General features: G+C 44.9%; 1 protein-coding gene across 1 annotated transcript in view; it reads left to right on the top strand.

Moving 5' to 3' along the window:
- MGMT (O-6-methylguanine-DNA methyltransferase) overlaps nt 1-25,016 on the top strand; it is an 817,517-nt gene that overhangs the window by 672,088 nt on the left and 120,413 nt on the right. The window contains exon 5 of the mRNA XM_029610006.1: nt 12,201-12,340. Coding sequence (XP_029465866.1) covers nt 12,201-12,340 — 140 coding nt within the window. The remainder of the gene's footprint in view (nt 1-12,200; nt 12,341-25,016) is intronic.

Genomic DNA, 25,016 nt, shown 5'->3' with positions numbered 1-25,016 from the left:
GAATACCTGGGAGTACAGTTCGACACCCGGGCAGACACGGTCAGTCTCACAACCAAGAGAACGTTGAAACTTCAGCGTATCCAGTATTTGATGGGAGCCAGTCGACCCACAGCCTGGGATTATCTGCAGGTTCTTGGTCTCATGGCATCCACCCTGGAAGTGGTGCCTTGGGCGAGGGCCCATATGAGACCTCTACAACACTCCCTGCTCTCTCGCTGGAGCCCCCGTCTACGGACCTACTCCACGCACCTACCTCTACCAGCCCGAGTGCGGACCCAGTTACGGTGGTGGTTGCAGTCCAACCACATGAGCAGGGGATCGAAGATGTCCTCACCCACGTGGATCTTGCTCACCACAGATGCCAGCCTGAGCGGCTGGGGCGCACACTGCGAAGAACTCACCGCACAAGGGCGGTGGAACAGAGAAGAGTCGGCGTGGAACATCAACCGTCTAGAGGCCCGGGCTGTCCGATTGGCATGCCTTCAATTTGCCCACAGACTGCAGAACAGAGCAGTCAGAGTGATGTCCGACAACGCCACCACGGTGTCATACATCAACCGTCAGGGCGGAACCAGAAGCCGACAGGTATCTCTGGAGATCGCCCCTCTGATGACTTGGGCAGAGGTGAATCTTCAGGACATCTCCGCCGTCCACATTGCCGGGAAGGACGATACCACAGCAGACTTCCTCAGCAGGGAAAGCCTAAATCCGGGAGAGTGGCAGCTCTCACCCACGGCCTTCCAGATGATTGTGGATCATTGGGGGTTTCCGGACATGGATTTACTGGCGGACAAGTCCAATGCTCAAGTACCCAGATACTTCAGCCACAAGCGCGACCCGTGCTCACACGGAATCGATGCCCTGGTTCAGCCATGGCCTCCAGGGACCCTACTGTACGCCTTTCCTCCGTGGCCTCTGCTAGGCGCTGTCATCCGCAAGATTCAGAGACACCGGGGCCTAGTCCTTCTAGTGGCGCCAGACTGGCCAAGAAGACCCTGGTACGCGGACATGAGAAGACTACTGGCAGGAGAGCCCCTTCCCCTGCCTCCTCTCCGGGACCTTCTACATCAAGGTCCCATTCTTCACGAGGATCCGGCTCAATTCTCTCTTACGGTATGGCCCTTGAGAGGGCTAGCTTGAAGAAGAGGGGTTACTCTGAGCCCGTGATTGATACCCTCCTCCGAGCTCGCAAGTTTTCCACATCCCTCACATACATCCGGATCTGGAGAGTATTTGAAGCATGGTGCGACACTCACGGCACCAATCCACATGCAACCACAATCCCTATTGTGTTGGATTTCCTGCAGGATGGACTTCAGAAGGGTCTCTCCCTCTGCTCCATCAAGGTTCAGGTGGCTGTGCTGTCTTGCTATGGTCCCAGGAGGGATGGCAAGACCATCGCCAAGCACCAGGATGTTTCTCGCTTCCTGCAGGGAGTCAAGCATATTCGTCCGCCACTGAAGTGGCCTGTACCTTTGTGGAACCTCAACCTTGTTTTGGATTTCCTTGCGGGATCCACCTTCAGACCCCTTTGGGGCCTGTCTCTTCGTTCTCTCACCTTGAAGATGGTATTCTTGCTGTCTGTATGTTCAGCCCGCCGCATCTCAGAGCTACAGGCATTGTCCTGCCGTGATCCCTTTCTCAGACTCACTCCAGAGGCTATCCATCTTCGTATGGTTCCCTCCTTTCTACCTAAAGTGGTTTCACAGTTTCATCTCAATCAAACCATATCCTTGCCTACCATGGCGGGTCTGAAGAAATCTGAAGAAGGGCGATTATTACGCCATCTCGACATTGGCAGATTGCTGCCCAGATATTTGGAACTTACACAAGACCTACGAAAGACGGACCATCTGTTCGTCCTGTACAGTGGGAAGAAGCTAGGTGAAGCGGCCTCGCGGCCCACCATCGCCCGCTGGATTAAAGAAGTTGTCAGAGCAGCGTACGTAGAGGCTGGGAAGTTTCCGCCTCTACAAGTCAAGGCTCATTCTACCAGAGCACAAGCAGCATCTTGGGCAGAATCCAGGTTGCTATCGCCTGCGGAAATCTGTAAAGCGGCGACATGGTCCTCCCTCCATACCTTCTCCAGGTTCTATCGTCTGGATGTCCAGGCCAGGGAGGACTCGGCATTTGCAAGGGCAGTACTACATGGGCCTCAGGCAGCCTCCCGCCCAGGCTGGGAGTAAAGCTTTTGTACATCCCATTTGTTCTGAGTCCATCTGGCTACACGCCAGGAAATGTTGGGATTACTACCTGATAATCCCCTTTTCCTTAGTCCAGCTGCCTGCATACATGGGTATCACCGATTCAAGGTAAGCCATGTCATCTGTTTCCATAAGAGCGTACACTCTACCAGGTGTCCACGCCTTCCGGTTGGGAATGCTGGCGGTCTCCAGCTACTATCAATCGGTCAGGGGAATCCTGTTTCACTTTTTAACTGAGCGTCAGTACACACATCTATAACAGCTTTTGCAAGGAAGATTACTGAATAGCTACGCTTCCTGTGGGGATATATACGCCCCCGTGCTGACGTCAGATCCGTCTCCAACTGCTAGCATGCAGATACTATCCCATTTGTTCTGAGTCCATCTGTCTACACTAAGGAAAAGGGGATTATCAGGTAGTAATCCCAACATTATTTCTCTTAAAAATATATAGGGAATTTAGAACAATAATTAGGAAAGATAATACCACCTAGATAAAATTGTATGAATTTGGCTCCCAATTTCCTCTCTTGTTTGATTCACACCAGTACCTCAGACTCATAATGTATTGGGCCCTTTGTTTTCTATACACAAAATACATGATTATGTAGTTTTTGTGATGAATCGTAGAAGCTAAATACTGAACTACTTCTCCAGAATCCAGCAAATTACTGGATCAAGATAGTATGCTTTTACCAAAAGGCATTCAGATCAAACAAATCTATTCGGGGGATGATCTATGATGATCTTCCAAACTGTGAGCAATTTGCGGGTTTCTTTCAGCAGAAGGTTATTTGCCTTAGCGAAGAATCGGAGAAGTTATTACAGGATAGTTTAGATGAAGTTAAGATTTTGAATACAACTATTTCACATCTTGAATTGATGGCATTGAACCCATAGGAGAAGATTGCTGATGGTGAAGGTTTAACTTCTTTTGAACCTGTTAGCTTATTTGAATTAAAATTGGTGTTGAGCAAGGTTAAGGCTACTAACTGTTCATTGGATTCTTGTCCTGCTAGATTTTGTTGATTTCCCTAACAATATTTTGAAAGGTTTGTTATTTTGTATAAACTCTTCCCTGATTTTAAGTGAAGTACCCTTAATTTTGAAAAAACAGTTGTCACTCTGTTGCTTAAAAAAGAGAATCTAGATCTGAGGGAGTCTAAGAACTATAGACGGGTTTCCAATTTATCATTTATGGCTAAATTCTAGAAAAGCTGGTATTTTCTCGATTAACTATGTAGTAGAAAATAATTTGTTAGATGATGCTCAGGAAGGTTTTAGAAAATATTGTAGCACCAAGACCTTGATGGTTTCGTTGGGGGAGAGAATCTTTTATCCTGTTTGGATAGGGGTGAATCATCTTTACTGGTTTTGATCTCTTTAGGGCTTTTGATCTTGTAGATTGTTCGGTTTTGTTATATCACTGTGAATTATTAGGGATCAAGAGTTAGGTTTTGCAGTGGATATTAGTTTTCTTGAGGATCGGGAGTAATGTATGATTTTCCAAGGCAATCTTTCTGCTACTCGCAATGTGAATTTTGGATTCCCTCAAGGTTCTACTTTATCCCCTGATCCCGTTGGGTAACTTGTTTTGATCGTTTGGTTTTACCCCATTCATTTATGTGGATTATATACAAATTTTGGCTCATTTTTAAAAATCTTCGGAGGAAGTGGTGAATAGATTAAATTCATGTCTACTGGCCATTTCGCAATGGTTCATTGAAAATAGGTTGGTTGTTAATGTTGAAAAAATTGAACTGTTAAAAATTGGGCCTGGGATTGTTTCTGTTAACCCTAGCTTGAATGGTTTAGATTTGATCCCTAAAGATCAGGTAAATTCTCTGCGGGTGATTGTGGACTCTGAATTTTCTTTGGAAAAATATGTCTTGCAAGTTGCAAGAAACACTTAATGCTAGAATAAAACTACTGAGGCATTTGAATCTGTACTTGGAGTTGTCTGCTCTTAAAGCAGTGGCTTATGCCCTGGTTCTTTCAACTCTCGATTATTGTAATGTGCTGCTTTTGGGATTACAGGGAAAAGTGATTCAAAAATTACAACTTCTTGAAAATACAACTACACAGTTGGTCCTGGGTAAAACTCAAAGAAGTCCGGCCAAACCTCTGTAGCTGGAATTGCATTGGTTATCCTTAGTGGATAGAAGAAAATTTAAGAACTTAGTGTTGGCATTTAAAATCTTAAATGTTTATAGTTTTTCCTCTTTAAGGGGAACTTTACAATGGCCTGGTATTTGGAACTTCTGCCTGTGAAAAAGTGTATTCATTCCCAATTGGGTGTAAGATCTTTTCAAATGTATTCCCGACCTTATGGAATAGTCTGTCTCTGGAGGTAAGAGAAGAGTTAAATTTGGCCAAATTTTGGAAGAAATTAAAGACTTGGCTTATGTCAGCAATGAATTAATATTTGTCAATATATAATTAATATCTGATCCAGGCTTGGTAATAGGTGGTTCTTGACTTGTACAAGTAAAGAGTGGTGAAAGGTTCATGCTGGGAATCTTGTATGTTTTTATTTCATTTTAATTTTGTATTTTATTGATGTAATATTTTATATATTGAATTTTTGTACAACGCTTTGAGCAATGTTTTATCTGGAAATCGATTAATAAGTGCTAATAAATAAATAAATACATCTTTTTACAGATGCCACTAAGGACCTCATTTTCTAAAGTATCGCGATACGTTTGGAAAATAAGGCCCTAAGATCTATAACAGCATAGACATGCCATGAAAATGATGGTTATCTAAGAAAACTTGAGAAACAGTTCAGCATTTAGCAACTAAGATTCGGCTCAAAAACTGCAGAATCATGTGTTTTTGTATATAGAAAACAAAGCGCCCATTGCATCATGATGTCTTGAGGTACTGGTGAGCATCAAACAGGAGAAGAATCTGGGACTTATCATATTTGATTATTTTAAAATAGCCAAGCAGTATGACAAGAGCCAGAAGAATGTTAAAATGTGTAGGTGGAGAATTAACAAACAGAAAAAGGAGGTGATAATGCCCTTTTTACAAATGAACAGAGAGATATTATTTAGAATTCTAGAGTATTGTGTCTAGTACTGGAGACATTTCTCCAAAAGGATATAGAAAAACCAGAGGCAATCCAGAGGATTAAATAGAAGCCCTGTGAGATGAGATTTAATGACCTAAGTATGTCCACTGTAGAGGAGGGAAAAGAGAGAGAAAATATAGACATTAAAACAGCTCAGTAATGTAAGTAAAGCAGAAGAGGCAATTATTTTTTCAGTATATATATATATATTTATTTTTATATGAAGTTATACCACAAGTGAATATGGTATGAGGCTGAAGGTATGAAAAATTCACAAGTAATATACAAAAGGCCCAAGATTGAAAGCTGGCCATTTAAATTACTTAGCTGAATATGATTTATCCAGCTAAGTTACAAGGGATATTCAATGGCATAGTTATGCTGCTGAATATCTGTATATAGGCTTCTACTTAGCCGGATAAGTTATAGCCAGCTAAGTTAAACCTGCTCATTGGCAGATATTAGCCACATAACTAATCTGTCTAAGGCTAAATATTTCTACTTAGCCAATAAGTTATTCGGCTAAGTAGCCCCGCCCTGATCCACCCATTGCCTGTCCCCTATCTAGCCAGATAGTCTGATAAGTGATTTATCCAGCTATCTAGCAGCTGCTGAAATTCATTATTTACAAAAAGGGTGGTGGATTCCAAATGAGGTTGTGGAGACAAATCAATATTAGAATTGGGGATAATATAGGATAAACACAAAGTGGAGAAATACAGATAAAGTCAGTAATCAGGATTCTACAATATTACAACAGGAGGAAAAAATGGGTAGCCTAGATGGGACTTGCACCTGTTACTGCACTCATGTTTTTATTTCTATGATGACATCACTGTTGCTTTCTGAATATGTTAAATATTTCCAAAAAGATATGGACATTATAAAATAATTTTCATCTGATTACATGGTACTGTTTGCCACACTTCCATAGCATAGATGTTTACTGTCTGAATTGCTAGTAATTCTCTTGAAAACATTTGGCTATCTTCTCTTTCTAAAATTTTAAACTAGACAGAGTGAAATAAAACAATTCTTAACTTTTATGCAATGTTGCTGGTGCATGCAAAAGTTAATATTTTAAAGCTGTGTTTGTTAACTAGGGATGTGAATCGTGTCCTCGATCGTCTTAACGATCGATTTCGGCTGGGAGGGGGAGGGAATCGTATTGCTGCCGTTTGGGGGGGTAAAATATCGTGAAAAATCGTGAAAAATCAAAAAAACGTAAAATCGCAAAACCAGCACATTAAAACCCCCTAAAACCCACCCCCAACCCTTTAAATTAAATCCCCCACCCTCCCGAACCCCCCCCCAAATGACTTAAATAACCTGCGGGTCCAGCGGCGGTCCGGAACGGCAGCGGTCCGGAACGGGCTCCTGCTACTGAATCTTGTTGTCTTCAGCCGGCGCCATTTTCCAAAATGGCGCCGAAAAATGGCGGCGGCCATAGACGAACACGATTGGACGGCAGGAGGTCCTTCCGGACCCCCGCTGGACTTTTGGCAAGTCTTGTGGGGGTCAGGAGGCCCCCCCCAAGCTGGCCAAAAGTTCCTGGAGGTCCAGCAGGGGTCAGGGAGCGATTTCCCGCCGCGAATCGTTTTCGTACGGAAAATGGCGCCGGCAGGAGATCGACTGCAGGAGGTCGTTCAGCGAGGCGCCGGAACCCTCGCTGAATGACCTCCTGCAGTCGATCTCCTGCCGGCGCCATTTTCCGTACGAAAACGATTCGCGGCGGGAAATCGCTCCCTGACCCCCGCTGGACCTCCAGGAACTTTTGGCCAGCTTGGGGGGGGGCCTCCTGACCCCCACAAGACTTGCCAAAAGTCCAGCGGGGGTCCGGAAGGACCTCCTGCCGTCCAATCGTGTTCGTCTATGGCCGCCGCCATTTTTCGGCGCCATTTTAGAAAATGGCGCCGGCTGAAGACAACAAGATTCAGTAGCAGGAGCCCGTTCCGGACCGCTGCCGTTCCGGACCGCCGCTGGACCCGCAGGTTATTTAAGTCATTGGGGGGGGGGGTTCGGGAGGGTGGGGGATTTAATTTAAAGGGTCGGGGTGGGTTTTAGGGGGTTTTAGTGTGCCGGCTCACGATTCTAACGATTTATAACGATAAAGCGTTAGAATCTCTATTGTATTGTGTTCCATAACGGTTTAAGACAATATTAAAATTATCGGACGATAATTTTAATCGTCCTAAAACGATTCACATCCCTATTGTTAACTGCATTGCAAGGTGACTGAAATTCCAAGTTTCAAGCTGTTTATGCTGTTGGGGGTCAATGGCATAGTCAATCTTTTTTTTGTGTTGGCACCTTATTGTGCCAACTTCTTTTATGGCTCTTCCTATCTGTAGCTTTATCTCAGGTTCTCTTCTGGAACACCTTTGGTGGCTAGGTAGGTAACAGACTGTCATTCTGGCTAGAGTTGGGGAGCACCCCCTCAGGAGCAGGGCAGGACTGCCACGCTGGACTTGGGTTTATCTTCTGCCTAGTCAGCCACCCCTCTCACAGGTTGAGCCCTTGGGTTCTGGGACCCAGAAGGGCTTGACTTCAGTGGCGGAACATCATGGTAAGGCATGCTGGATGAGGTTGGGTGAGGCTGGACAGGCACAGGCTGGATATTACGGAAAAGATAGGCTAGAAGTTGAGACTGGATACTGGAGCAGGCTGGGCAAGGCTAGAAAGACACAGGTTAGAACTGAGGGCTGGATGCTGGGCACAGGCTAGAACTGGATACGGACACAAGCTGGGCAGAATACTGAGCAGAAGCTGGGACTGGATATGGATTCAGACTAGGCAGGACACTGAACAAAGACGGATTGGATATGGATACAGGCTCAGGCTGGAGACTGGACATAGATTCAGGCTATGGCAAGACAAGGCAATGGCAAGGCAGGGAATGAATACTGGGAACTAGACTAGGCAGGTGTTGCGTCCGTCGCTGCTCGACACCTCACTCCGCCCTCTCTACCTCTGTGATGACTCCCTCCGGTTCTGATGGATGGTTAGCTGCCGCGGCGTTTCCATGCTGTCTCCTTCCAGCGTCCCTGGACCGGCTCGACGCTGTGGATCCGCCATGTTGCCTGATGACGTAGGGCGCGTGCGTGCTCCCATTGATGTACCAGCAAGGATGCGAACCTCAGGGTAGTCCCCCTGAACTGACGTCATCCGCTTCCAATATATAAGGTCTCAGTATTTGCTAACGGATCAAGTTAGCAAGGACGGACAAGGACTCGGACTCGTCCAAGCTACTCTGCCTCCTCGGACTTACCAGAGGTACCCGCTCCTCGGGGGCCTCGCTCTCTTTTCTCTATTTCAGATTACAAATAGGAACCGGTACTCGCTCCTCGAGAGCCCATGTTCCTGAACACTCTGAAGATTTTCTACTGCCTGGAAGCTATCGCAGATACAGGCATTTGTGAGTTACTATTTCAGATTGCAGATGGGAACAGGCACTCGCTCCTCGAGGGCCCATGTTCCTGAATACTCTGAAGATTCTCTACTGCCTGGAAGCTATCGCAGATACAGACATATTATGAGTTACCATCGCTCTCTCAGAGCTTTCCCTAGAACCAGGTATTTACTTCTCAAGGCCCTAACCATTTCCAGCTACTGAGCTTCTTTAAGACCTTATGTGAGTTTTGCTATTCAGTTCTGGCTATGTAACTGCATGCCCTGTCTACTCACTATCTATAGTTTCTCTACAGCTCAGCAACCCTGGGAACACCGTTCCAGTACCTGAGGGACTTCAGCCCTGCCGGGCCTATTAGCTCACTACTGCCACCTCTGGTGGTTCTACTAACCTGTCTAATAAAAGAACTATCTGTGTCTGTCTCCATACCCAAGCCTAGCCGGTATGGAGACCTCTCAGGATATCCTCCTGGGGGCGCTGTCATCTGCCATCGGCCCAAGGATTCACCTATCTACATTCATCTACAGCCGAGTGTCCTCTCCAAGCACTCCGCTGGTAACAGTTGCTACCTCCTCTTCTTCAGGAGTCCGCAACACAGATTCATAACAGATTGCTAACTCCACAGTCTATACCTTACAGATGGTTAACTCCTCCTTCTCGAGAAGTAGAGCATTACAGATTGCTAACTCCTCCCTCCTTAGGAGTTAAACCATAACAAGATTGCTACTCCCTAGCAGATCCATAACAAGATTGCTAACTCCTCCTACCATGGGGGCCGAATCACAACAAGATTGCTAACTCCTCCTTCTTTAGGAGTCATCATTAACTACTATCTGCTTGCTCCTCCCATCAGCATAGCAGATCCTAACAGCAGGGCAGAACAAGACCAGACAGACAAGCCCAGGATCAGACAAGAACTAGGCAAGAGAACACAGAACAGAGAACACTGAGGCCTGAAGTCAGCAAAGCAGAAGGTCCATAGGCCACTAGGCATAAAGCCCAAAGGTCACTAGGCAAAGAGAGGTCTAGATAAGCTGCAAGGCACAAGGTGAGAGGAGGCCCAGGGCCCTCAAGGCATGGAGTAAGGTAAGAGCAGCCTGATCAGAGAGCCAATGATGACTCCATAAAGAGGCATTGAGGTACTAACAAGGCTGGCTTCAGGAACTGCTGAGTCAGGTAGTGAGTGAGGAGGTGGTTCAAGTAGCTGGGAGCAGAGCTTGATGGAGGCCTCTGCTGGTGGGGATGTTTTGTAGCAAGCAGAATCAGGGCATGGGGCTGCATAGTAGGCGAAACCGTGACAAGCACCTTATCTGCTTCTTACTGTATTGTGTGTGTGTGTGTATATATATATAGCAAATCAGGCAGTACTATTATCCAATAAAGTGTCCAGGAAAAATATTCAAAAAAACAAAATGTGAACATTCATGCAAGCTTTAAACAAACTACATGTATATCAAATTACTACAAAAATTGCTCAAATTCAAAAAGGATATTTATTTTAATAAAGCTAAAAAAGTTGACACTATACCCCTAATGTATTGAATTAGGGAGACTGCTATTATTTTATTCTTTAGAGGCACTGAAGAAGTTTCATTAGTCATTGTTTGTGAAGAGCTACAACTTGCAGTTGAACAACCTTCATGGAAACGTCATATTAACAAGAAACATTGACAGTTTAAGCTTTTGCATCAGATCATTGTCCTATTCAAATATGTTTGTGTTAGAGGATTGTTTAAGGACAGTTTTGTTCTTTAATTGTGATTTGTGATTCAATATATTAGGGATACAGTATGAACTTTTTTAGCTTTATTAAAATATCCATTTTGTAAAAAAAAAAAATCTTTTTCATGTCAAATTTTGATTAATTTTTGTAGTAATTTGATATAAATGTTTGTTTAAAGCTAGCATAACTGTTCACACCTGAGTTCCCTGTGACCTGCATCATATACCGAATCATTCCCAACAGATATGCAATAGCATTAGTTAGTCTGCTGCATTTAGATTACATTTATTTGTTTTATGCGGGTCTAACTGAGATCCAGCATCCTTGTCTTGGATAAATACATACAGAGAATCTGCTTACTAATTGCTTCATGTAATACAAGCATCCTTTATTGCTCTTCTCACCATCAGGGATTTCTTTCTTTTTCTCTTCTTCCACACTCACATCTTCTTGTCCCAGTTAATCTTGTCCAGCCTGCTAACATGGTCACTACATAGCCTAATAGCTGCTTAGTTATTAAGCTTCCCACTAGCCAAGATATCAATAGCTTTGCTTCCATCATCTCTGTCGCTAATATACACTGCTTTTACAATATGGTAACTATTTTATGATGTAAACTCACAACCATAACTATGTTAATGGAACATACATAACCACACAATCTCATGTTTAGCCTCATGTCAGAATAACTAGATTCATCTCAGAACCAAGACAAATCAGTTTGTACTTTTCTGGAGGTTTTTTGGCCTACTGAAAGTTTTTGGCTTATCATAATTTACACTCTAGCTATTCTGGCTTCTGTATTTCACTTTTTTTTTTTAATTATAATTGCACAATTAAGCTCTGGAATTTGTTGCCAGAGGATGTGGTTAGTGCAGTTAGTGTAGCTGGGTTCAAAAAAGGTTTGGATGAGAAGTCCATTAACTGCTATTAATCGTTTACTTAGGGAATAACCACTGCTATTAATTGCATCAGTAGCATGGGATCTTCTTGGGTAATTACAGGTTCTTGTGGCCTGATCTGGCCTCTGTTGGAAACAGGATGCTGGGCTTGATGGACCCTTGGTCTGACCCAGCATGGCAATTTCTTATGTTCTTAACCTTCTTGGACTTGGAAGGGTTTCTATAAATAGAACACAGCTAAAAGTTCTGAAACTGAAAGTTAATACTTACTATACAATTTATAGTTAAGCAACAAATCCTAAAATATAGGATTTAAGGAAGAAAATTACCAGCTACTAAAATTAAATATCCTGAACCACTCTTTTGCATTGAAAGAGAATTTTCAAAAAGTATTGTAAAATCACAAATTTGAAATTGTCTTTTTAAATTGGCATGTCATTTGCATGCTCCAGCTGATCTACTGTTAGATAATGCACATTATTTTTTGATATAGTGATTTGGCTAATGGAAATCGTCAATTTCCTGCTAAAATGTATCATCCTAACTTTTATCAGTTATCTGTTTGATTATATAGTAATTTATATTTGTATCCCTATATAGGCAAATCACAATTGGCAAAATAATTGCAGAACAGTTTGAGCATCTAATAATATAAGAACACAAAAACTTCAAAAGCTTTGAAACCTCATGTTTATCTTGATCATCCATGACTAGTATTAGTTGTAAGAAATATTAACTAGATAACATTTGCAAAGAATGCATATCAGTAAAATTGAGAATCAGGGCATTTGCATTTTAAAATATAAAGGACTGTATTGTAATTAAAGTTTCAATATTTGTGTTCATTCTGAATCATGAATAACATTTCTGTACTCATCCTTAGATTCTTTCACCAGACATGTGCTGGAGACCCTGTTGAACCATGTGAAATCTGGCGAGACTGTTTCGTACAAGGAACTAGCTGATCTGTCAGGCAACAACAATGCAGCTAGAGCAGTGGGAGGAGCAATGAGAAGCAATCCTGTAAGTTTGTCAACTTTTACATAAGTCTTTTGAGAAGCGTGTTGTGTGCAGTTCTGGTCCCCTCACATAGCAGAACTAAAAAAAAAAAAAAAGAATTGGAACAGAGAAAGGCCACAGAATGATAACGGGGATGGAACTGCTTCCTTATGAAGAAAGGCTAAACAGGTTAGAGCTGTTCAGCTTGGAAAAGGATGAATGAGAAGGGCAGCGGCAGATTGCAGGAACATATCGGCCCAGGGAATTTTTTCCAAAACCAGCCCATGCGGCCCACAGATCTCTCTTCTCTGCGCGGCAGGATGGACTCTGCCACGGCCCGCAGGTCCTCTTCAACGGCCTTGCAGATCTCTCTCAGGCTCACTAGAATGAGCTCTGCCGCAGCCTACAGGACTCACTTCCAGCGCAGCTCCATATGCTCTGCTGCAACCTTAGACCTTTCTTCAAGCCAAAACAGCCCCTCTCATGTTCTTTGGCGGGAAACTTTATTAGGAAAAAATAAATAAAAATAACATGTGATGGGAGCAATAAGCCCACCGGGGGAATCCCAAACCTCCAATAGGCCAATCTGCCCCTGGAGAAGGGGATGTGATAGAAGCTTATAAAATCATAAGTGGGATGAAACATGTAATTAGGGGGACTATTTACTGATTCCAATAATGCTAAAACAAGAGGACCCTCCATGAAACTAGCAATCAGCAGACTTTTATCACAGAAAATATTTTTTCACTCAGCGTACAATGGATTGCCAGTTGGCTCCAGATTTTCAGGAAAGGTTGATCCAGTCTTGGTTTTACCCTCTGCATACAGGAACTTGTAGTTTTGCTTTACTTAAGAAGTGCATAGGTATGTCTGAACTACAAGTCCCTGCATGCAATGTGGTAAAACCAAGACTGGATCAATCTGTCTTGAAAATTGGGCGCCATTTTGCAATCCAAGTACACAGTCAAGCTGTGGAACCTATTGCCAAACCACATTATCAAGGAAACTAATATAGCGGGATTTAAAAGAGGTTTGTAAAAGTGCATAAGTATTTGCCAGGTAGACTTGGGAAAGGAAGCACTATCCCTGTAAGTGGAAAAACAAGAAATAGAGCTATTTTATGGGACCCAAACTGGCCATTGTCATTCTTACTCAGCATTGCTTATTTTATGAAGTGAGTAGTTTCAAGCATAAGCTTCTGTGTAGTATATGTAACTTAGGAACATTTATCTAAATGGAAACATAGGTGGCTCCCCCTTGATCCAGACTGTGAATTACCCCTATGTTTGGGAGAAATTATATTTACTAATATGATTTATCTTCAGGTTCGTAGTCTGAGTGAGGGATGAGACAGGGTCCCAATCACCCTGATGCTACAATTCTGTGCTCTTCCTAAAGGGCACCACAGACAGATAAAATCATCACACCAGAATAAATCAGTAATTAATCTTTTTACTAATATTATGTAAATAGGTAGCAAATCCAACCAGAACATTAAATGGGAAAAGTACATTAGTGAAATATAATATAAACTTGCAGTTTTCTAATTTTAAATTAAGTAATGCAAAAATAACACTGGGTATGGCCTGTTAGCCAAGATAACAAACATATCTATATGAATAGTTAAAAAAATAAATAAATAAGGAACACTATTAGAGAAAGATTGGGGGGAAAGCAGTGATTTATTTATTTAAACATATTTATATACCGATGTTCGTATGGACATCACATCAGTTTACATTAAACGAAAATGGCGAGGAGGAAGAGAAATCGGAAGATAGAAGTTACATTATAACAAATAACTGATTAAATAAAAGAGGAGAAGGGAAGAGAAAAGAATAGAGTAAAGCGGAAAGAAGGAGGGGAAGAGGTTAGAGGAACGGGTAACTGGTTTAACAAAACATAGAATAAACTCAAAAGGGGGAATATGTACAGTGGAAGGGAGGGAGTTGTCATATAAGAGTGGAGTGGTGTTATGCGAAGGCCTGTTTAAAGAGCCATGTTTTTAATTTCTTTTTGAAGGTCTGGGTGCAAGGCTCAAGTTGACTATCAGGGGGCATCGAGTTCCAGTGATGGGGGCCAGCAATAGATAAAACACGGTTTTTGGTGGAGTTGAAGTGTGAGTGTTTGGTGGGGAGAATGAATAGTGTGCCGGTGTAAGAGGATCTGGTGAGTCTGGTGGGAGTGTGGAAGTATAGGGATGTGTTTAGCCATTGCATGTCTGGGTTGTAGAGGGTTTTGTGGATTAAGGTGAGGGTCTTGTATAGAACTCTGGAGGAGATGGGGAGCCAATGTAAGTTTTAGGATGGGAGTGATGTGATTGCATTTTTGAGAGTTAGTGAGAATACGGGCAGTGGAGTTTTGGAGCATCTGCAGAGGTTTGAGAGAGGCAGCAGGAAGGCCAAGAAGTAGTACGTTGCAGTAATCGATCTGGGAGAAGATTACTGCTTGGAGAACAGTGCGGACATCATTTATGTGCAGGAGGGTTGAAGTTTTTTAAGGATATGGAGTTTTTAATAACAGTCTTTCAGGGTGGAGCTAATACATTTTTTGAAATTGATGTTGCACTCAAGGGTGACACCTAGGCTTCGTGCTTGGTGGAGTAAGTGGGAAGAGGGGGAGGTGGGAGGGGGAACAGAGGGAGGAGAGGGGGTGGGTTGTGGGAGAAAAGGAGAAATTCTGTTTTAGAGGTGTTAAGTGCTAGATTTAAGTTTGAGAGAAGGACATTAATAGACGATAGGCAGGTTTGGAGAGAATCAGTGATAGAATTAGTGATAGGTATGAGAATTTGGACATCGTCAGCATAGATGTAGTGGGTTAGGCCAAGGTCAGAGAGGAGACTGCAGAGGGGCAACATGTAAATATTAAAGAGAGTTGATGACAGGGAGGAGCCTTGGGGGACCCCACGGGTGAGATTGATGGGATGGGATTCGTGGTTGCCAATTTTTACTTTGTAAGTTCTATTGTCAAGATATGATTTGAATGAGTTGAGGGCTGAGCCAGTAAAGCCAATCTCAGCTAGTCTGTGTAAGAGTGTATTGTGGCTAATGGTGTCGAAAGCTGAAAGAGATGTCGAGTAGGGCAAGGATGTATGATTGGCCATTGTCAAGACCTTTGATAATGGTGTCAGAGAGTGAGAGAAGGAGGGTTTCGGTATTAAAGTATTTCCGGAACCTGAATTGTGAGGGGGAGAGAATGCTGTGTTTCTCGAGGTGTTCAGAGACCTGGGAGTTAACCACTTTTTCTAGGAGTTTAGCAATGAAGGGGAGATTAGAGATGGGTCTGAAGTTGGCAGGTTCAGTAGGGCATAGGTTGGGTTTTTTTTAGAATGGGTTTGACTATGGCAAGTTTTAGGATGTCAGGGACAGTTCCATGGGTGAGGGAGGAGTTTATGATGTCAGCAATGGGTTTGGCTAGGGTGGAGGAAATCGATTTGAGGGTGATGGGTGGAATGTGATCGATGGGATGGGCTGCAGGTTTTATTTTCTTAATGAGGGTTTCCGTTTCGGAGGCTGAGATGGTGTCAAAGGAGTTGATGGAGGTGTTAATGTTGACAGAGGGGATGAGAAAGTTGGGATCAGGTGGTGGGAGGTTCAGCATGATGTTGGAAATTTTGTCATTAAAGTATTTGGCAAGGATGTTGCATTTCGTTTTGGATTCAGCGTCAATAGGGGAGGAAGTAGGGGGTTTGGTGAGCTCAGAGACATAGGAGAAAAGAACTTTGGGATCATAGAGGAGGTTGTGGATCTTGTTGGTGTAAAAATCTCATTTGGTTTTCTGGAGAGCAGTTCTGTATTTGTGAAGGGTGGATTTGTAGGAAGGGAGGAGGGTTGGGGAAGGGTCCTTACGCCAGATTTTCTGAGGTTTTTTACTCAAAATTCACCTTAAACTAAGGTGGCCAAAATTTGGCTGTTTAGATTAGATGCTTAGCCTCACTAAAATCTGGCCTGCATCTGTGTTGTTTTCAATGAAAATGTACCACTCAGATGTGGCTGAAAATACACATCTAATTTAACCCTTCCATCTTCCCTTGCTGCAGTGCCCTCCCTCTCTCCTGCAGCATTTAAAAGTTAAGCCAAGGAGTTGACTGCCTCCTCCCACCTCAACATGCTCCCTCCTTCCTGACATCTTAAAATGTTAAGCTGAAGGACCAACAGTCCCCCTCCAGTTGTTGCGAGCATGGACAGATGCTCAAGAGAGTGAGCCAGCAAGGGAAACATCATATGTAAAGCTAACAATTAAAAAATGTAGCATAACTCTATACATGGATTCAGCATAGGTGCTGAATTATCAGATCTCGTAGCCACGAGTCTGAAGGCATTGGCCATTCTGGACATATGCAACACAGCAGAGTCCAAGGTGAGCCCCTTCCTGGCTGGGCTCCGCCAAACCTCACGCCATTTCCCTACGCTATAGGCTGTACAACAACTGATCGACCTGGAATGGGATGCCCCAGAGGCCACCTTCAAGGGGGGTCGAGCCCTAGAAGTTCTCTACCCCTTGGACCCTGTGACGAAGGAACTCCTGAGGTTTCCCAAGGTCGATGCCACCTCAAAGCACACCACCATACCAGTTGAGGGTGGAATTTCCCTCAAGGATGCCAATGACAGACGGCAGGAATCCATCCTTAAGCAGTCTTTTATGATGTATCAGCTATGACCCTAAAAATTGCTACTTGCTGTGCCGTGGTATCACACGCCTGCCTGGCGATGGCCAGGGACGCAACTACGCCAATCGAGGCATTAGACCCGGCAATATCATTCCTCACGGATGCGACCTCAAACCTGGTGCGCACCTCAGCCAGGAGCCTCTCGTCCATTGTGGCAGCCAGAAGACAGCTCTGGCTCCGAAGCTGGTCAGCTGACATGTCCTCTAAGACGAGGCTCATGAGAATGCCCTTAAGAGGATCACTCCTCTTCGGAAGCGACCTGGACAAACTAGCTGACCAATGGGGCGAGTCCCCAGTACCCCGTCTACCGGAGGACAGGAACAAGAGGAACCAACGCCCCTCTCCCCGGGCACCCAAGGGCAGAAGATCCCAGCGAAATAGACCATACAAAAAAACTTACCAAACCCCCCGCCGGCAAGGGGCAGTCCTTTCGGAACAGACACAACAAAAGAGGAGCCGGCTCAGGAACAGGCCTCAGCCGCAACACGCAATGAGAATCAGCAGACCCATCTACAGGAAGAGATCATAGGGGGCAGGCTTGCCCTTTTCTACCAAAGATGGGTCGAGATAACATCAGACAATTGGGTCCTATCCATCATTCGAGACGGATACTACCTGGACTTCCACAGCATCCCTCCGGACAAGTTTGTGATTTCTCCGTGCCACGACCCCCCCAAAAGGAAGGCAGTGGAAACCACACTAATAAAACTACTCGCCCTAAAGGCAATAACACCGGTGCCTCCGCACCAACAAAATTCGGGGCACTATTCCATCTACTTCATCGTGCCCAAGAAAGAGGGAACATTTCGGCCCATACTGGACCTCAAGACCGTCAATCGCTACCCGAAGGTACCCGGCTTCCGCATGGAAACCCTGCATGCGGTCATAAAGGCGGTACAACTGGGAGAATTCCTGACCTCCCTGGATCTGTCAGAAGCCTATCTCCACATACCAATCCATTGCACCCACCAACATTTCCTACGCTTCACGATATTGGGCCATCACTACCAGTTCTAGGCCCTACCATTCGGGCTGGCTACGGCTCCCTGAACATTCACCAAGATCATGGTGGTAGTAGCAGCAGCACTGAGGAAAGAGGGAATCCTCGTGCATCCATACCTGGACGATTGGCTGATCAGAGCAAAATTGCCAGAGGAAAGCCAGCAGGCAACCACCAGAATCAAGAAACTACTGCAGAACCTTGGGTGGGTCGTCAACACACCCAAGAGCCACCTGCAGCCTTCCCAATGCCTGGAATACCTGGGAGGTCCGGTTTGACACCAAAGGGAACAAAGTCACCCTTCTCCCTACAAGGAGAAGGCGGTTGATGGAACAACTACGAGCATTATTGAATTCCACTCTCCCCATGGCATGGGACTATCTCCAAGTCCTCGGACTCATGGCATCAACCATAAAAGTTGTCCCGTGGGCAAGGGCCCACATGCGGCCCCTACAACACTCCCTACTGTCTCGATGGAACCCGATGTCTCTAAACTACTCCACCCCCCTCCGGCTACCAGCGAAGGTTCGGAACCAACTACAGTGGTGGCTACAAGAAGAACACCTGAGCGAGGGAACAAGCCTATCCCCACTGGAATGGACCTTGCTCACCATGGACGCAAGCCTGCAGGGATGGGGAGCCCACTGCCAGGAGCTAACGGCTCAAGGGCAATGGAACGAAGAAGAGTCGGCATGAAACATATAATCGACTGGAAGCCCAAGCAGTCAGACTAGCCTGCCTATGGTTCAGCCACAGACTCTGGGGCAAATCAGTCAGAGTCATGTCTGACAATGCCACAACAGTGGCCTACATCAACTGCCAGGTGGGAACCAGGAGCCAGCAGATGTCCCTAGAAATAGAGCCCCTAATGCCGTGGGCAGAATCAAACCTATAAAGGATATCAGCCGCCCATATCGCGGGAAAAGCCAATATCACAGCAGACTACCTCAGCAAAGAGAGTCTGGATCCAGGGGAATGGACACTGTCGACAACAGCTTTCCAGCAGATAGTAAACCACTGGGGAACACCAGCAATGGATCTTCTGGCAACCGGGTCCAACGCCCGGGTTCCCAAGTTCTTCAGCCGAAGATGGGAACCGATGTCCCAGGGAATCGACGCTCTCGTCCAGACCTGGCCTTAGGAGGATCTACTGTATACCTTCTCTCCATGGCCACTGCTGGGCAGAATCATCTGCAAGATAGAACACCACAGAGGGCTGGTACTTCTAGTGGCCCCAGACTGGCCAAGAAGGCTGTGGTACGCAGATATGCGAAGACTTCTGGTGGAAAACCCTCTACACCTACCTCCACACAGGGATCTACTCCACACAGGGATCTACTCCCGCAAGGACCGATCCTCCACGAAGACCCAACAAGATTCTCGCTTATAGTCTGACCATTGAGAGATCTCGCCTGAAAAAGAGTGGATACTCAGGACCAGTGATTGACACACTTCTCCGAGTGCGCAAGTTCTCCACCTCCTTAACATACATACAAGTATGGAGAATATTCGAAGCCTGGTGCGAGGACCACGACATCCTTCCATGGACAGTCAAAATCTCCATGATCCTGGAATTTCTGCAGGACGGCATGAACAAAGGGTTGTCTCTCAACTCCATCAAGGTACAACTGGCTGCCCTGGCCAGCTTCCAGACCCAGGGTGGACGGCAACAGCCTAGCGGCCCACCCAGACGTCCCCCGCTTCTTAAAAGGGGTCAAGCACATTCGACCACCTCTAAAGTGGCCGATAACCCTATGGAAATCTAGTGTTAGACTTCCTAGCGGGAGCCTCGTTCAGACCAACTCGCGGTCTGTCCCTACGGCTCCTGACCTTGAAGACTGCGTTCCTCGTGGCAATTTGCTCAGCCCGTCGAATCTCCGAACTTCAAGTACTATCATGCCGGGAGCCGTTCCTCAGATTCACGCCGGGATCCATACAGCTGCACACTGTGTACCCTCCTTCCTGCCAAAGGTGGTTTCTCACTTCCATTTAAACCAAACCATCTCGCTGCCATCTCCAGACGAGCATAAGGACTCAGATAACTCACGCCTTCTTCGCCACCTGATACCTGGAAAGATCGGAGCCTGATGAAAGACGGACCATCTGTTCGTTCTTCACAGCGGAAAGAAGCAAGGGGAAGCGGCCTCACGGGCAACCATTGCCCACTGGATCAAAGAAGTAATCAAGGCGGCCTACGTAGAGGCAGGCAATCTCCCGCCCCTACAAGTCAAGGCCCATTCCACAAGGGCCCAGGCAGTGTCCTGGGCATAAACCTAGATGCTGTCACCCGCAGAGATCTGTCGGGCGGCAATGTAGTCCTCCATCCACACCTTCTCGAGATTCTATCGCCTGAATGTTCAGGCCAAGGAGGACACAGCATTCGCAAAGGCAGTACTAAATGGGCCACGGGCAGCCTCCCGCCCGGTTCGGGAGTAGCTTTTGTACATCCCATTGGTCCTGAGTCCATCTGCTACACGCTAGGAAATGGAGAAATTACTTACCTGATAATTTCATATTCCTTAGTGTAGACAGATGGACTCAGCATCCCGTCCATGGCAGCCTCGCAATCAAGAAGCCCTGGGGGAACCTCCCCCCGAGTGCAACACAAGCACGGGTAAGCCAACCCTTATTTCTACTTCAGACACCCATATTACCAGGTGTTGGCGCTTCTCGGTCGAATGCCCTAGCAGTCTCCAGCTAGAAACCTCGTCATCCAATCCGAGTAATCAAGTTTCAAGTTAATCAAGTTAACCAAATTAATCAAAATTATCCAAACACACATATATCCATAATTGCTTTTCGAGGAGAAAACTGAAGAACAAAGTTTCGTGCACGGGTATATGTAGTGCTGATGTCAGATTAAAATCTGACTCCGTCTCCAACTACTATCAGGAGCACACTATACCCATTGGTCCTGAGTCCATCTAAGTAATTTCTCCATTAAGCATTCCTGAATCTATACACATTACAGATCCTCTCCACCTGCTAGTGAGCACTCCTATACTGGCAGAAATGTCTGAACATTCCAAGATGTTAAAAAAAAATGAGATGGACTGCATCTTGAGCTTGCTGGACAAAAATGGACTTAAATAGCAATTACAAATCAGTTATTTTGCTAAGGCTAAAAATGACAGGAAGTCAACAAATGTTTAAACATCAACAATAATTAGATCAGCTCTTAGACACCATTTAAAAGAAAGCAGGAATTGTAACCTTCCCTTTAGCTGTGTAGCAAAGGCATTACATTTTTTATTTCATTATTTCTACTGAAGATTGCATGACTTTCCTCACAGTCTAGTGGAGATTTAACATGATGCATTTTCTATTTTTTGTTTATATATGGGCAGTAATTAAATATAGAAACATAGATATGATGGCAGAAAAAGACCAATCGGCGCATCCAGTCTGCCCAGCAAGCTTCGACACATGTTTTCCCATACTTATCTGTATCATCAACCACCAAGTTCAGGGCCCTTGTTAGTAACTGTTTGACTCAAATTTCTTCCCATCCCCTGTCATTGATGCAGAGAGCAATGTTGGCTTTGCATAAAAGGTGAGCATAAGGCTTAATTGGTTAAGGATAGCAACCGCCACATCAAGCAAGTTAACCCGATGCTTGTTTACCCAGACTGCACAGATCAATGCCTTGTTGAATGTTGTCTGAATGTAAATCCTGTTTTCCACATTTCCCCCTGCCGTTGAAGCAGAGAGCAACGCTGTATATTCATTCAAAGTGATGTATCAGGCTTAATTGGTTTAAGGTAGTAACCGCCGTAATAAGCAAGCTACCCCCGCGCTTGTTTACCCAGATTGTGTTCTGTACTTGTTGGTTGTTGTCTGAATGCAAATCCTGTTTTCCACATTTCCCCCTGCTGTTGAAGCAGAGAGCAACTCTGTATATGCATTCAAAGTGATGTATCAGGCTTAAATGTTTCATGCATGTAAACTTGTAATTACCCTGATAAAATACAGCTTGAAAATTGCTCTCACCCTCTATAATGTGGGTAAAAGTACAATATATATGGTTTTGCCCTCAGAGAAAAAGAAATGGGGTAGGTCAGGGGAGGAAAAGTACATGTGGCGATTTTTAAATCTCCAGGAAATGCTTTTCACCTGGTCGTATGATATGCGCATGCCACCTTAATTTTCAAAGAGAAACTCACAGGAAGTTCCCTTTAGAGAATATGATTGTATGCCTGCAAGCACCTAGGGCAGTATCAGAATTGCCCCCTGTAACAGAGCATGAGTGGTCTTTGGCTTGCCGGAGGACAGAGCAAACTGAATGCCAACTGTTTTCTACAAATGTTTATTATTTGCATTAAATCAAGCAAGCAAGAGCCTCCTTATCTTCAGCAGTGCTAGAAAGAAAAATGTAGTTTTAATGTTTAAACTGCTTATTAAATGCAATTCAAATACAGAAAACTTGCTAGACCATTGTTTATGAAGTACACCAAGCTAAGTAAAGCGTTACATCCTTTGCAAGAAAACATTTTATATTACCATCCCAAAACCTTACCCCAGGCCCTGTTCCACCCTATAATCCCCCTCTTTATACAATTCCCAACCCTCCAACCCTAACCCCAAAGACCCCCATCCCTCCCTACTACCACCCATCCCCTCAAATGCCCTATCCTTCCCGTCTAATTCAGAGCTCCACATAGGAAAAGTCACAATACAATGCTATGGAGTCCCCCACCCCCACCCTTACCCGCCTAATAAAGGATCCAGTTCAAAAGTCATCCCCGATGGAAGATAAACATTAAGGCAATAGCAGTGTTAACTGGTCTCCTAAACTGGGAACCATAAAAAATAAATAAAAGGGAGACAACAATATGGCACAGCTTTCTTGCCAATGTGTTTTCCTCTTGAACTCTGCCACATATCCAAACTCCAGAACTCCTTGATTGTACTTCTGTGCCGTTCAACTGCTGGGCTTTATAGGCTGATCTATACCAGGACCAAACATAGAGACAGGTAAGCCGCAACCAAGCAGCATGCTGTGAAAACTGGCAGAAACTGAATGACCACATTACACCTCCAATCACTCCTTAGCCAACAATTGCAGGAAATTCCTCACCTCCTCCAGTGTATTATACACTATCATGGTACCCGCAGGAGTCACCCTCAGCTTGGTGGGGTAATGCAGCGAGAAACATATCTTTTGAGAAAAAAGCACAGCAAATTGATGAAAAGACTCTCCTCAGTCCCGCAAGCTTAGCAGAATAGTCTTGAAAAATAAGCAGTTTTTTGTCCCCCATCATTGGCTATATGCCCTTGCAAGTTGCTTACAAAATCACTGATTTGTGAGCAAAGATGAGAAATCAGGTAATAACCACTCTGGGCCTATCATGTTTTTCCTGCCTGGGCCCTACATGGTGAGCGCTTTCAATCAGTGGCAGGCCCAGCCTGTCAGGGACCTGCAATGCCACTGGGAGACACTTCATTAAAACGTCACTAAGTTCTGCATCGATCAAAAAGTCTCAGGGAAGCCAACAAACCTCTAGTTTTTCTGACACAAGCAGTTTTCTAAGTCCTTGACCTTGACTTCCAGCATCTTCACTTGTGCCTTGAGCGCTCACCCAGCCCCCTCCATGCTACATGTGCAATCTTCAATATCAGACATGCGCTGTTCTAGGGTGCCAATGCGCTGCATGAAGATTTCCATATTGCTGGAAAGAGCCTCAATTATAGGAAAAATCACATTGACTTTATTATCCATTTTGACATCAATAACATTTTCATCTGCCACTGGGACTGCATCTAATTAGTGCTCCAGTTTCAATCGCCTCAGACCAAACCTCCGTGCTTACTGCCTTCCGCCATCTTGGGATCCGTGGCCTTCGCTTTTTCTTTTTCCTTTTTAGCAAGTTTAGTGGACATGACCCATGTCAAAAAATATGCGGACTGAATCTGGCTAAGTCACAAAACAGTTCATTGATTATCGCCGTGCTACAGCACAAAGGATAGCCCGAGTTATGTGTGGATGGTGGGGAGAGCCTAGGAGCAGAGCAAAAATGCATCTGTCTGTTCACAGCAACACAATACCTCCACAGATAAGTAGTTTTAACAAACTTCTACTTTCTTCTCTAGTCTGGGGCCTCCTATTCCCTCTGGGCCCTGCCTAAATGCCTGGTTCTGCTCTTTTAAAGGAGTCTTAACATACATTCCTTTACACACTCAAAGAGGGCAGCTTTCTAAGGCAAGAATCCTCAACCCAGTCCTCCAGACACACCTAGCTGGTCAAGTTTTCAGAAGATGCACAGTGAATATGCACGTGATAGATTTGCGTACAATGGAGGCAGTGTATGCAAAATTACCTTATTTCTATTCATTGGGGATTTCCTGAAAATCTAACTGGCTAGGTACATCCTGAGGAATGGGTTGAGAACCTCTGTTATAAGGGATTCTCCATGGGTAAATAGCTGTTTACCCATGGAGATGATTCCATTGAAAATTGCCTCTGGTCCTCAGTAGCTAAAAATACACATGCTGCTTGACAGCATGTGTACTTTTTCTTGTGGGGAAAAGGGACAATACTGGGGGAAGATCTGAGACAGAGCCAGGCTGAAGAAAGTAAATGAAGGGATTCCATGGTTTTGCAACTGCAAAGTATATAAAGTAAAGATTCCCTACTATGTATTTTAAAAGGAACATTACAAAATTTGGAATCCTCATGCTGTGTTCCGAGGCCGCGGACGGCCGCAACAGCGGTCCCCTACCTGACCGCGACAGCGTTCCCCGCCGCGGCAACATCAGGGGAAGCTGCTGGTACCCGTTGCTCCCGCACCTGGGCGGCCACCGTGCTGGGAGCCGTCCCTGCTCCTCCCTCGCGGCGTCAAGCAGCTTTTCCTCCGCGGCCAAAATCCAAGATGGCCGCCACATCTTAGGCACGAGGCCGCGCCTCCTCACTAGATTTAAAGGGACCTCGTCCCTTTAAGTGCCTGCACCTGTGTTCAATGAGCCAGAACAGAGGAAGTATATAAGGAGACTTCCTCTGCTCATTCCTTGACTTGGCAACTTTCGGGTTTGTC

The sequence above is a fragment of the Rhinatrema bivittatum genome, chromosome 7, assembly GCF_901001135.1.
Source record: "Rhinatrema bivittatum chromosome 7, aRhiBiv1.1, whole genome shotgun sequence".
In the NCBI taxonomy this organism is placed as follows: Eukaryota; Metazoa; Chordata; class Amphibia; order Gymnophiona; family Rhinatrematidae; genus Rhinatrema; species Rhinatrema bivittatum.
Note: the sequence above shows the minus strand (reverse complement) of the source record. Positions and strands in the feature narration are given on the sequence as shown.